The sequence below is a fragment of the Chlorocebus sabaeus genome, chromosome 11, assembly GCF_047675955.1.
Source record: "Chlorocebus sabaeus isolate Y175 chromosome 11, mChlSab1.0.hap1, whole genome shotgun sequence".
In the NCBI taxonomy this organism is placed as follows: domain Eukaryota; kingdom Metazoa; phylum Chordata; class Mammalia; order Primates; family Cercopithecidae; genus Chlorocebus; species Chlorocebus sabaeus.
Window position 1 is genome coordinate 99479059 of NC_132914.1, and position 13617 is coordinate 99492675.

Consider the following 13617-nt stretch of genomic DNA (forward strand, 5'->3'; position numbering starts at 1 on the left):
ATATGTTGATTTTGTATTCTGCAACTTCAGTGAATTTGTTTATCAGTTCTAATAGTTTTTTTGGTGGACTTTTTAGGTTTCTCCATATAAAGGTCATATCATCTGCAAACAAAGATAATTTGACTTTTTCCTTTTTAATCTGGATGCCTTTTATTTCTTTCTGTTGTCTGATTACTCTAGCTAGGACTTCCAGTACTATGTTGAGCAACTTGTGAAAGTAGACATCCTTGTGTTGTTCGCAATTTTAGAGGAAAGGCTTTCTGGTTTTTTTCCCCATTCAGAATGATAGTAACTGTGGGTCTGTCATATTTGACCTTTATTGTGTTGAGATATGTTTCTTCCAAACCCAGTCTTTCGAGGGTTTTTATCATGAAGGGGTGTTGAATTTTATCAAATGCTTTGTAAGCATCAGTTGAAATGATCATATGATTTTTGTCCATCATTCTGTTGATATAATATATCACATTGATTGATTTGCATATGTTGAACCATTCTTATATCCTTGGGATAAATCCTACTTTGTCATGATGGATGATCTTTTTAATATGTTGTTGAATTTGGTTTGCTGGTATTTTGTAGAGGATGTGTGCATCAATTTTCATTACAGATATTGGCCTACAGTTTTCTTTGTTTGGTTTTGGTATTGGTAATACTGTCCTTGTAGAATGAGTTTGAAAGTGTCTCTCCTTAGCTATTTTTGGAATAGTTTTAGTAGGATTGCTATTAGTTCTCTTTAAATGTTTGCTAAAATTCAGTACTGAAGCCATTGGTCCCTGGGCTTTTCTTTGCTGGGATACTTACTTTCTTTTTTGAGATAGAGTCTCCCTTTCTCGCCCAGGCTGGAGTACAGTGGCGTGATCTCGCCTCCCTGCAACCTCCTGGGTTTAAGTGATCCTGCTGTCTCAGCCTCCCAAGTAACTGGGATTACAGGCACCCATCACCATGCCCAGCTAGTTTTTGTATTTTTAGTAGAGATGGGGTTTCACCATGTTGGCCAGGCTAGTCTCCAACTCCTGACCTCAAATGATCCACCCGCCTCGGCCTCCCAAAGTGCTGGGATTACAGGCGTGAGCCACTGGGCCCAGCTGCTGGGAGACTTTTTTATTACAGCTTCCGTCTCATTACTTGTTATTGATATATTCAGGTTTTTTATTTCTTCGTAGTTCAATCTTGGTAGATTGTATATATGCATCTAGGAATTTATCCATTTTTTCTAGGTTTTCCAATTTATTGGCATTTGTTGGTCATAGTGGTCTCTAATGACCCTTTGAATTTCTGCAATATTAGTTGTAACATTTCCTTTTTTAAAAATTTCTGATTTTATTTATTTGAGTCATCTCTCTTTTTTTCTTAGTCTAGCTAAAGGTTTGTTGATTTTGTTTATCTTTTCAAAAAATTAACTTTTCATTTCCTTGATATTTTGTAGTTTCTTGGTTTCAATTTCACTTATTTCTGCTCTAATCTTTTTTAATCCTTTTCTTTTCTTCTACTAATTTTAATTTTGGTTTACTCTTGCTTTTCTAATCCCATAAGATGCATATTTATGTTGCTTATTTGAAGTTTTTCTAGTTTTTTGATGTAGGTGCTCATTGCTATAAAATTTTCTCTCAGTACTGCTTTTGCTGTATCTCATAGGTTTTGGTATGTTATGTTTCCATTTTCGTTTGTTTCAAGAAATTTTTAAGTTTGCTTTTTAATTTATTAAGCACTTTAAGTAAGTCATTATAAGTAAGTACCCTTATACCTTTTTATTAAATGATTTTTCAAGGAGATACCTCCTTAAATCCTTGTAAATTAATTGGTTTTATTCTTTACAACTTGGTTTAGCAGTATTTTGCACATCAGGCACAAACGAAAAGTCATATATACAGGTCTTTTCCTTATTCTGAGTCTAATGTTTATAGCATATTATATGAATGTCTGAGTAATCATCATTTAGCCAGTCAATAACTTAAGTGTGCTAATCAGGAAAATACTGTACCTTTAACATGGAACTGTTGGGACAGTGAAAGTCAGGACTTGGTATAAAAAACTGGACTGGCTAGAACTCTCTTATTTTCATAGACACCCAGGTAGTAGTCCAATGCCCATGGTATTAGAAAATTATTTAACCCCATGGTATTAGAAAATTCAAATTTAACCCCTATGGTATTTGAAAATTCTGAGTAAATCTAAATTAAAATTATGGATTGAGTTTAACTAATAGAATTTTCTTCCCCTGATACTTGAAATGAGTACAAAATAATAAAAACTGATAAAAATAATCAGCACCAACTAAGAAAGAATAATGTAATCAGATGCAATAAGCTTAAAAGATGATGGTCAGGGAAAGAAACTGAAGATTTCAGAGTGAAGAGGCATTGAATGATTTAGCAACTTTATTTAGTCCTAGTCCCCAGATACAGAGCTAGTGAATTAGCAAAATTCTGAGGATTACCACTAACATTTCCAAAACTGAGAACTAAGGTGTGCATTCTTCTTCTTCTTCTTCTTCTTTTTTTTTTTTTTCTTTTCTTATTCGTTAGAGAAATAGTAGAAGTGGCAATGGAAGAGAACTATAGACAAAATGTGGAAAGTGAACCCTGGGATTTACACACTGAGAGAAATAAAGGCTCTAGTTCTACCTACTGAATTGGGGAAATTATCCAAATGTTTCCTTCCACTTGATTGAAATACACTCCCTAATGAGATGAAGTGAAACTTCCTTTGGTATATACAATACCTAATAAACTCCTAGGGTGCAGAACCCAGAAATTTTCATAGACTACCTGTCTCCTCAGATGAGTTCAACTTCTACCTCTACTGTTCCTCAAGCTATGGAAAAATTAGGGATAACAGAAAAAAATGCAACTTTCAAAATGTAACTCTGAGGAGAAAATAAAATGCTGTCAGATAAGGAAGGAACAGAATCAAGTAGTGACGTGGAGACTTCTTTTACTGAGGATATAGTACGTCATGGTAGAACACCATTCTTGCTACAACAGCAAAACAATAAAAGGCAGATAAGTTGGGAAAAATATATTTTAAAGATATAGGAGAGCTATATAATCAAACAATTTTTAAAAAATTAAAAATCGGGACAGGATAACATCCTTCTGATGTGAGAAGTCTATTGTCAGCTATTTTCTTCCCTGGGATTTGTTGCTACTTTTGAATATGAACTGAGGATTGGTGTTGGCCCATGTAAAGGAACTCTATTGAAGAACAGAGAAACCACCAAAGTGTTTGGGTGTCTTGAGGGGCTGTCAACAAATTGGAAACTTCAGGAGTCCTAAATGCAGTTATTTTTACCTAGGACACACACTCTGGATTTTGTAGTTATGTGGGGGGTAGGGAGCCTTAATACAATAGACTAAAACCACCTTGATTCCACTTGAGAAGTGGGACCTGCCTCAGACACATGGCTGGTCTTTTTTTTCAAGGTATTTGCCATATTTGGAAATAAAGTGGGGTGGGTGATCACAGAACACAGTGTGAAAACCCCTGAAAAACAGACTGAATCCCCCAGATTTTAGGCCAGAGGTGATAGAGATCCCTACAAGGCTCTCAGTTGAAAGCTTAGAAGGAACACACCTGAGGAAAAGGTAAAAAGCGGAAGTCAAATGTGAGTTAATGAAAAGTGCAACCCAGCTCTGAAACAGCTCATTCCTTGATTGTATTGAGGTTATCAGTCTTTCACTGTGTCTGCCTAACAGTGAAAAGGAGAACTCTTCTTGCTGGAAGAGGTCATCTGTTAGCTTCTAGAGTTCCTTTATGTACAATATCCAGCATGAAATAAACTACACTGGACATGAGAAACGGCAAGATGATTTGTTCTTTAATAAAGAGAAAACATTTAACAATAGAGGGAGACCCACAAATGATCCAGATATTGAAATTTACTGGCAAGGAATCAAAAGAAATTAACTTATAAAATTAATTGGAGGAAAAGATAGTCAAAATATATGAAAAAATGGAGAATTCCAACAGAGAATTAGAATCAATGACATAGAACAAAAAGACAGTGTTTTTCTAGAACTATAAAAACATTATCTAAAATTAAGACCTTGTTAGATGTGGTTGGTAGAAAACCAGACACAGCATTAAGTAGGATAAGTGGACTTGAAGATGGAGCGTTAAAAAAATACCCAAACTGGAGAGAAAAGAGAGAGAAAAAAATTAAAAAGCAAAATAGAAGAGCAGGACACAGATAAAACGTCTAACATATGCCTAATTGGAGTCCCAGAATGAGAGGAGAAAATAGGGTAGAAACAGTATTTGAAGATATATTGATCATAATTCTTTCCAAAGCTCAGTTCACATCAGATTACTACCTAGCGTTTAGAAGACAGGGTGAACAGATGCAGGGTTTCCTTTACAAATATAAAGTTGCATATGGGTTCCAAACGTGTGGACCCAACAAACTACAAAATGTCCCGGAGTCCTTTGAGAATCCATCTGCAGCACATGAATATGCCACAGCGCATAGACTGTAAAGCTTTGTTCTAGAGCAATGCTCTCCAGTAGAACTTTCTGTGGTGATGGAAATGATCTGTGTTTGTACTGTTCGTTACTGAAGGTCCTAGTCACATGTGGCTATTGAGCACTTGAAATGTGGCCACTGCAACTGAAGAACTGGGTTTTAAATTTTATTTAATTGTAATTAATTAACCACACATGGCTAGCACATTAAACAATGCAGTTCTAATGGATTAAAGATATACTTAAATGCAATAACTAGACACCCATATTAAGTGGAGGAAATAATAAGAGATCAGAATAAATAGGATTTGAATAGGCAGAGAGAATGAAATAGAGCATTTCAAACAACCGATGATGAAAGTATTAAATTGCCTTGATGTTGTAAAGAGAATGTGTATAGGGTAGTTGCGAAAAAAGAACAACAGTGAATAAATAATGTTGGGGAAGATTAAGGACAGTATGCCTTTTATGGTAGGAGGAATAGGGTAATTTTTTTTGTAGGGGTTTATTTTAAGGATGTGTACATGAGAGAGAAAGGCAGAATATTTAAGAACTCAAAAGTAAACGGTGGCTATTAAGCAGCTTAAGGAATTCAGCTGCATAGTTCTTTGTACTTAAATGTGATTTAGGTTTTCTCTGCATGTGTATTTCTCTCTTGTTTCTGTACCAACTGGTTTCTTTACCCTATTGAACAGAGTAGAGTTTACTCTGAACATATTTTTCTACCTCAAAGCTTATGTTCCTAGGGTGATATAGCTGTTCTTTTCAAGTCTACTTACTTTTTAAAAAATTGTTTTGGATACATACTAGTTGTATATTTTTATGGGGTACATGTGGTATTTTGATACAAGCACACAATTGTCATGTAGTTGCCTTATAGAGTTTATTCTCTTTTTCCACCTCCAAACTTTTGCTTGCTCATGGCTTCTGTTCCCTTATAGCTCTGCTTGCATATACTTGTTATAGTCTGTTGTAATTTTACTTCATTAATTAATTCATTCAAAAAACAATAAGTACCTCCTGGATACCAAGTTCAGTCCTAGGCACTGGAGATATATCAGTGAAAAGAAAAAAACAGATAAACCTTCCTGCCCTAAAGGACAAGGCTTCCCTAAATATTTGTACAGCTGAGGTGCAAGAATCTAAATGGAAGCCACTGGCCTACCCTGAAACCCCTTCAACCCTGATTTTGTTTCATACTTTGAAGGACACTCTCCTAGTAGGTATATATACCCCACAGCCCATCACCCTTGCCATAAACAGTCAGCTCTTGAACCTAAAGGAAGAGGCCAGCGCCAGCCCAGTTCCCAGGGGTCCCTGAAACAGGATCTATAAAGGAGGTCATGGTTTCCTGGTGAGCATGTCTGAAGCCCTGGGGACTCCTCACCTTGTAAGGAGGGGATGGCAACCGGAGGACCACAGCTGGCCATCAGTTGTCAAACTGTAAGGGTTTTACTGCTGGTGGAGTTTATATTTTAGTTGGGAGAAGCAGACAATAAACAAAACAAACAAGTGGATTATATGGTATATTTGAAGGTTATCAGTGCTGTGGAGTGAAATAAAACTGGGGCAGGGGCTAAGGAAAGTGGGGTTCCTTTGCGTGTGTTTGGGTTTTAAATAGCCATAAGTAGGAGTCTCCTTGAGAAGGTGACATTCAGCAAAGTCTGTAAGGGAGTGAGCAACATTCTCCATTAGAATGAAAAAGGAATGTTTGTATTAGACTGAATTAAAATTGAATTTGTTTTAGCTGAAATAATGGGATCAGGATTTATTGAGTACCTACTAAGTGTCTGATATTTATACTGGATATTTTATATCCCTCATCCCAATTAATCCTTGCTCAACTCTAGAAGTCATCATTTTGCAGACCATACAGCTAGTAAGTAACAGTGCAAGGGTTTATAGTCAGGTGTCAGACTTCAGTGTTTATGCTATCTTCAAAGAGTAAATAAAGGCATGGCAATTATGATGAAGGGTCATAAAACGATAATGTTACTACTTAGGTCAAAAAGATTCTTTTTCTGCTATTTAGCAGGGTAAATGGAATTTCACCGATGAAGAAATGGATTATTTGATTTATATACAAATTAGTATGTAATTAAGGATATAAAATTTCTGTTCTTTTGAAAATGTGATAATGTAAAAATAAGATAAATTTAGAATATTTTTAGTTACATATTTACTAGGTATGTTGAATAATTTCCTTTTTCAAACTTGCTAATATATTTGTCATATAATGGGGGTATAGAACTTTCATTTTCTTGTTGATACAGCTAACTGAGAGTGTCTATGACTTTTCAGTGTTTTGACTCATTCATTTTAATTTAACTGGAGTCAGGCTTTCCTATGTGAAGTACTATTTTCCTCAAACTGGGAACGTACTAATAATTTCAAATTAAAAAGAGCTTGTGGCAGAAGGACTTTTCCAATTCTTGGCAAGTGTGAAGTTCATTGCAATTATGCTGTGGATAGAAATCTTTCCAAAGGGGGGAAATCACTCTACAAAGGCACACTTTCAATCCATTTCTCTCATGTGACTTGAACATGAAATGATTTTAACAGCCATGTGTGAATCTGGACATTATTCTTAGTTGTTTAGTACTTCAAAAGCACTTTCAAGAGGGAATTGTTTTGCTTATTCGTGATTCCAAATCAAATACACAGAGAGATTTGGAAGATTTGCAACAGGAAGTAATCTCAGTTCTATGTAGCCACTAATCTTGTGTAGAAAAATTCAGCGTTTATGAACAAAGGAAAAGCAGTCTCTTTTAAGTTATAAAAATAAGCCAATGTAGGTTGCATTGTTTAAATAATTAAAATGAAGAAGCTGTAAGTTCATTGTTTTGAGCTGCATTCCTAGAATCATTTTAGAATTGGCCTGGTTCTGAGACACCTAATTGAACAGATCTTTTTCTTACAAGAATACCCTCTTCCTACATGTTATTACGATAATAGTGATATAGTGTCTGCATAGATTTCTGGAGTCTATATAACCTCAACATAAGTTAACTGCATCCAATTCTGATAATTCTGTGAGGTAAATATTCCCATTATATGTGGATAAGTGAGAGGTATAATGGTTTCCCCAAAGTTATCTAGTTAATAAGTAATAGGGCCAGTATTAGAAGCCAGGTCTTCTGACTGCAAATCTGATGCTTTTCCCGTCACATCATCTTACCTTTTTGTGCTGCTTTCTTAGTTAGACATCACACTGTTGGCTCTGTCAAGTTTGTATCTATTTAAATCTCTAGGTCTTTTACATATGTTGTTTTTAAGTCAGGTTCTCCTCATCCTGTACATCTGTAATTGATATTTTTGAACTTAAATACTGGACTTTGTTTATCCCCATCCATTTTCATCTTATTATTTTCAACTTATTATTTTCTACTTCTGAAATCTTTTCAATCTTGATTCTATTATCCAATTTATTTGTTATTCCTTCCAGCTGTTTGTCAATAGCAAATTTTATAAGTAGAATGTCTTTGAAGTTGTAGAAGCCATCCTAGTAATCTCTAGTATACGCTGTGCTTATCACATAGTTGGAACTTAATAAGTGGTAATTGATTAAAAAAAAAAGTGATTTTTATACAGGACAGGGAAAAGAAAATCTGCATATAATCATTTATGAAAAGAAAAAACCCTCAATATACAAAGGGGGGAATTCTGTTGTGTTTATTTCTCATATTTTAATACATTTATAAATAATATTTTTCATGGTAGAAAAAGTCATTAATTATTTTTCTTTTACATCTGAATTTGTTTTCAGTACTTCAGGAATCCATTGCCTGTGATGGTAGTTTTCTGAAATTTTACTGTGTTCACTGAGGATTCTAGAATTTGTCTATGGAGGAGCCTGAATTGAGGAAATCTAGTTGTAAGGCGAGCTATCACACTTATTTTGTGACTATTTGCACAGCAAGCAAAGATTTTTTTACCTAGACTATATGTTAAAAATTAATAAAAGTAATGAAACATTCTAAAGAAATTTTTATTCATGCTAAACATGAGATTGAAGAAACATTAGTTTTCTGTACTAAATAGTATAATAATTATTTAGCATTATATTTTTATTTAGCATGTTTTATGAGTGGTGCTCATGAAGGTTTTGCAGTGAGAAGCTAACATCTCCCAAGCTAACTCTAGGTGCCATCACTACTGGGGTACAAAGAGTGATCCAAGCCAGCCACTCAGCATCTATTTGCCTGCGTGGTCTTACTATACTCTTTATAACTCTTTATAAGCAATAAGTTTATAATTCTCTATAAGCCATAACTTCTGTGAAGTGAAAATAATGTGTGAAAAGATAATATCAACAGTTAGTACTGGTGTTGCAGGTGGAAATAAAAGTTCATGGATAATGCTACAATTATGTAGTATAACATAGAGTCAATTTTATAAATAAAACTTATTTAAATAGGTTTATCAAGTGCTTTAAATCTGTAGTTATAGGATTAATAAAGTCCAGAAAGATCTACTTAAAGTCTTCAGTTATATATAGGGCATCTTGTGGTAGAAGCTATATAATAAGTGTTGCATTCATAGGGATTCATGAAGGTAGTGGGTTGTAGTCCCATTCATTTTTGAGAGTCCATTCTGTTCAACTTTTTAAAAAATAGTTTTTGATCTTGTGTATTTTCACGTTTATTTTCAGTTTTGTACATTTTTATGCTTAAATGGAAGATAAAATTCCAATTGTCTAATGCTTCATGTAAGCACATGAAACATAATTTTTAGTGATCTGGGAGATGGAGACTGTCACAGACCTCATTAGTCAGAAACAGACTGTGTCATCCTAATAAAACTTGCTTTTATGAAGCAGCTGGACAAGCGATTATTCTGACTTTTTCTAAGCCGTAGTCAGTAGATTTCACTGCTGTTATCTTTACAAACATCTGAGTGAATTAATGCATCGATCTCTGAGTATATAACATAATATACAACTACTGAATGTATAATGTAAAGTCATGCTGTTTTAGATTTCATGACTGTATCAACAAATACTCTGTAAGTGGTAATCGGGGTAATGTAGTTACATTCAAAGTGTTAAATTTTTGAATTATTGAAGTCATCATTATTGAATTATGTATTTGAAACTTTGTCTATTTCATAAAATGATTTCAGGTGACTTCTATTTGGAGACATCTCTCCTTTAAACCTGAATGGTATTACACACCATCTGTAATTGTTGAAATCGTCATTATTTATATAGGCTACTTTGTTCTAAAATTAATTTCTATCCCCCAATAACTCACTGGTTTATGTTTGTGGAATACATTTCCAAAACTACTTTCTTTGGCATCCTTTTCAATGGTCAAGAATTAAGTTTATCTTTGTAATTTTCTCCTATTTGTGTAGAAAGTTAGGCCCTCCTATTTGATATTTGAAGATAAATGCAAGAGTGTATTTTGAATTTCTGACCATTAAGTCACTTGGTCAAATCTTTCTAGAATGATATATTGAATCCTCTTTCTTGTTTTCCTAAATGCTCGAGAAATAATGTCTTTCCTATATCATTTTGTTTTATCTTGTAGTTTATTTCTTTGCTAGTTTCCTGTTGTTGATTGACCTCACCTAATTCTTTTCTTCGTCTTAGCATTTCTTCCCTCCCTAATTTCCTGAATTTTATGCTATTTTTTCCAAGAGTTGTGTTCTTCTTAGGATGAAGAACTTGTATTTTTCTATGATTATGTATATCACCTGTATTGTTATTTTACTTACAATAAGATGCTCCAAAGCAGCGCTGACATAGGAATGTGTAACAAAGCCCTATAGAGTCTAAAATTGATTGTTTTGTAACTGTTACCAAAAAATAAAACATAAAAAAATACATAAAGCTAGTATTTTGGAAAAGATACTAGCTTGGCTACAAAAATGCTAGCCATAGCGATGAATGAGTTTGCAAACTATGAGATATAAAAGGTTAGAAGTTCTCAATGAGTAATAGAATTTCTAAGGGAAATTGTTATACTTTGATTACTATAGAGTGTGTGTCCATCTAGATGAAGAAATAAAATAATGAATAAATTGCATATTTTCTTCTTTCTGTTACCAGATGAAGCAAACTTTAATTAGATCCCAATTTGCTTGTACTTATAAAGATGACTACATGATAAGCAAGGATAATTGGAATAATGTTAATTTAGCATCAAAGCCTTTGTGTGTGCTTCACATGGAAAATGACCTTTCTGGTAATTGACCTTATTTATGCAATTAAATAGCAATTTAATTCTAGTCTACTAATTAGTTTTAACTTAAGTAAAATTAGATTATTTTTGCAAAGTACTGTGAAATGTGAAAGGTTATATTTGTAAAGACCTCAGTTTATTTAAAAAGTTAAATCTAAGTACAAATTTATGGATAGGAATAGGACATAGTTTGATTTAACTAAATGTATTTAAGAAGTAATTTGTAGCATATGTTTAAGGATTAAATGTCATGCATTCAAACAAATATTTATTAGTAGGGCTGACAAGTTGATTACTGGCCAAAGTTAACTCAGAGGTGCTATGGTAAAATGAAAAGTAATGGGATAGTAATGTAGCTGTGTTTGTTAGTCATATTATTTATAGCATTATTTTACTTTAAAAATAAACATTTGAATATTCTTTAGCCATTTTTAGAGTTTATTGTAAAGTTCTCGTGAATATTAGTACTAAATATTATATAATTCCTTTCCGCTTTTTATCTTGCATAACAGAGGGTGTAAATTCATCTGTTGGAAGATCAACAATTGGAAAGAGTTTTGGAAATGTTCATCTGGACAGAAGTAAAAATGAAAAAGTATCAAGAAAATCAACTAGTCAGACAGGAAATAAAAGCTCAAAAAGGAAACAGGTGGATTTGGATGGTGAAAATATTCTCTGTGATAATGGAAATGAACCACCTCAACATAAAAATGTTAAAATACCTAAGAAATCAAATGATTCACAGAATAAATTGTACAGCAAACTAGCTAAAGTAGCAAAAAGTAATAAATGTACTGCCAAGGACAAGTTGATTCCTGGCCAGGCAAAGTTAACTCAGTTTTTTAGACTATAAATTTGTGTCTTATATGCTTTAGGTTTACGTATCTATAAACCATTCACCAAAGACATGCTTAATTTTTAAGAGATCAAGGTGTAAATTATGATGATTTATTATTTTGGTCTACAGTGTGTGTAAGGTTAATATGTTAAGCATTGTTTAAAAATACTAGTAAGTCATAATTATGCAGAATTTTCACAAAGTTTAATGCACAGTAAAAGCATATCATTTCAGTTACTGATACATCTTAACACTACTTTCTTTTAAAACAAACATTTAACATGCACAAGTTATAGTAGCATTAGGGGCTTCTCCTCCCATTGACAATTAAATGCTTTCATTTTCTTCTGAAAAGATGATGTGGACCAACAGGTATCAGACTTGCCAACAAGGTCGGTAGACTCTTCCCAGCATACATCTGAGCACTGAAGGAAGAAGAAAGTTTAAATTGTTTAAAGGACTATGATTATCACACAAAATTTATTAAGAAAAAAGCATGGATCTAGCATAACTAATTCTGAGTAAACCAAAATGATAATAATTAATTATTGCTATTCAATCTCACATTTTTGGCAGGTGTAATTGAGCCATGGTCTTATTTGATTTTGTTATGATTGCATCCAAATTCGCTTTAACTCAGAGTTCTGTTTAATGGTGGTAGGACATAGAATTGAATTTTGAAAAGACTACTCACTGTCAAAATCTCTCCTTCCTATAGGAAATTTAGCTGAGTTTTCTTCATCCCCAATTTCTCTCTTTTCTTGTGTTGATTCAGTATTCTGAACTCCATTTTCAGCTGGAAAAGCTACAGATCCTTTTAGTGCAAGATAAGGTTTTATAGCCAGATTCAGTGGCAGACCATGATTTAAGAAATTATGTTTGGAGCCTGTGTTCTGTAAAGAGAAAGTTGATTTGTTTTTTAGCTATCGTATTCAGAGTGGAACTGTAATAAACTGTATAATATTCTTGTCGATCAATTCAAAGATGCTCTGCACTGTTTTTGACTCTTTAAAAATACCTTAGATGCAAATTTATAGGAGAAAAAAAAAACCTTTCAGATAAGAGGGTTTTCCAGGATGGAAGAACTACCTGGCATGCAAGAAATATCATCAGTTGTCCTAATGCATACTGTGACTCCATATACTTCTGTTTATAAAAGTATTAGTTTTACTTTTCAGAGGATTTGTAAGAATCATTTAAATTTTCATTGAAATAAATGACAAGTCACATTGCCACTTACCTTTGAAATTTTGTTTTCCTCTTCGTTCATGAAACTGCTCTCATCGTTTTTATATTGTTCCAGGGAAGGAGCAATAACTGATTCTTCTGCAGTGTCTTCCTTCTGAAAGGCTTTCCCCAACCTGAATGTATTAAATACCATGTCATCGTCTAAATTTCTTATGGACTTGGATGCTGAAAGTAAAATACCTTGAGAAAACAAAGAAAAAGTTAGTATTAATATGTAGGAAGAGAGATTCATTTTTGCCATTCTTAGTTTGATGTTCGCATACAGTCAAACAAGAAAGAAAATGAAAAATTTCTCGGTCAGCCTAGTTGGCAAACGATTCTGTATCTTTATATATTTTCCAGCTTGAATAAAAAGTACTTCAAAGAATTATACTTTTCATCATTTTAGAAATGACTTAACAGATTGACACTAACCTTTATGCAGCTGCTAATACCTATTGTTTTGGTTTTAGTGGCACATTGTTTATTTTGAGTGTGAATTTTCTCAGCATCTGATTAAGATCCTTGGTAGAATGCTTTCTGTTGAGTAGATTATAGTCTCTTGAAAATGGGTTGTTATTAAGGAAGACCACAGGACATCAGGCTCTCTCTATATTATTGTTTCCTTCCATGTATTTTCTGATTAAGTAAAGATATTAAAACTCAAGTTATTTCACTCAAGGATGATAAGGATAAAGTTTTATTTCCTTTTAATCCTGATTAAACTGAAATAATCCTCAAAAGGGATTTTCTTTTATAAATACTTGATATAGTCTTTGGTGATTAAGGTACATATGCCTGTCAGTGTGAACAAAAAGCCATTCATGCTATATCAAAAATTGACCTGTCAGGTATATTTTATCTCTGCATTTACAAAAGGATAATAGGTACAAATATTGGTTAATG

The 13617-nt window shown here is 33.4% G+C and overlaps 2 protein-coding genes across 5 annotated transcripts in view; one reads left to right on the forward strand and one right to left on the reverse strand.

The window, feature by feature from the left end:
* Positions 1 to 12723, forward strand: part of PARPBP (PARP1 binding protein) — a 69990-nt gene extending 57267 nt beyond the window's left edge. For 2 of the 4 annotated variants that reach the window (XM_008004433.3, XM_008004435.3), the window contains 2 exons: positions 10514 to 10649; positions 11159 to 12723. In XM_008004433.3, coding sequence (XP_008002624.3) covers positions 10514 to 10649; positions 11159 to 11499 — 477 coding nt within the window. In that variant the 3' untranslated portion in view covers positions 11500 to 12723. Of the gene's footprint in view, positions 1 to 10513; positions 10650 to 11158 lie in introns of those variants that run through there. The other 2 variants (XM_073021040.1, XM_073021038.1) reach the window with 2 other exon arrangements.
* PMCH (pro-melanin concentrating hormone) lies at positions 12171 to 13036 on the reverse strand. The gene is made up of 2 exons (XM_008004432.3): positions 12725 to 13036; positions 12171 to 12377 (listed from the first exon to the last, which is right to left on the reverse strand). Exons 1-2 carry the CDS (start codon positions 12971 to 12973, stop codon positions 12171 to 12173), a joined length of 456 nt encoding a protein of 151 aa, XP_008002623.1. The 5' UTR covers positions 12974 to 13036.
* Between the last annotated feature and the right edge of the window lie 581 nt (positions 13037 to 13617).

Bases quoted from the DNA above. Each gene is read 5' to 3' on its own strand.
- PMCH (XM_008004432.3), bottom strand. From the start codon at position 12,973: ATGGCAAAAATGAATCTCTCTTCCTACATATTAATACTAACTTTTTCT. The intron at 12,378-12,724 runs GTAAGTGGCAAT...TTCTCTTTACAG, and splicing joins AGGAAAACAAAATTTCAAAG to AACACAGGCTCCAAACATAA.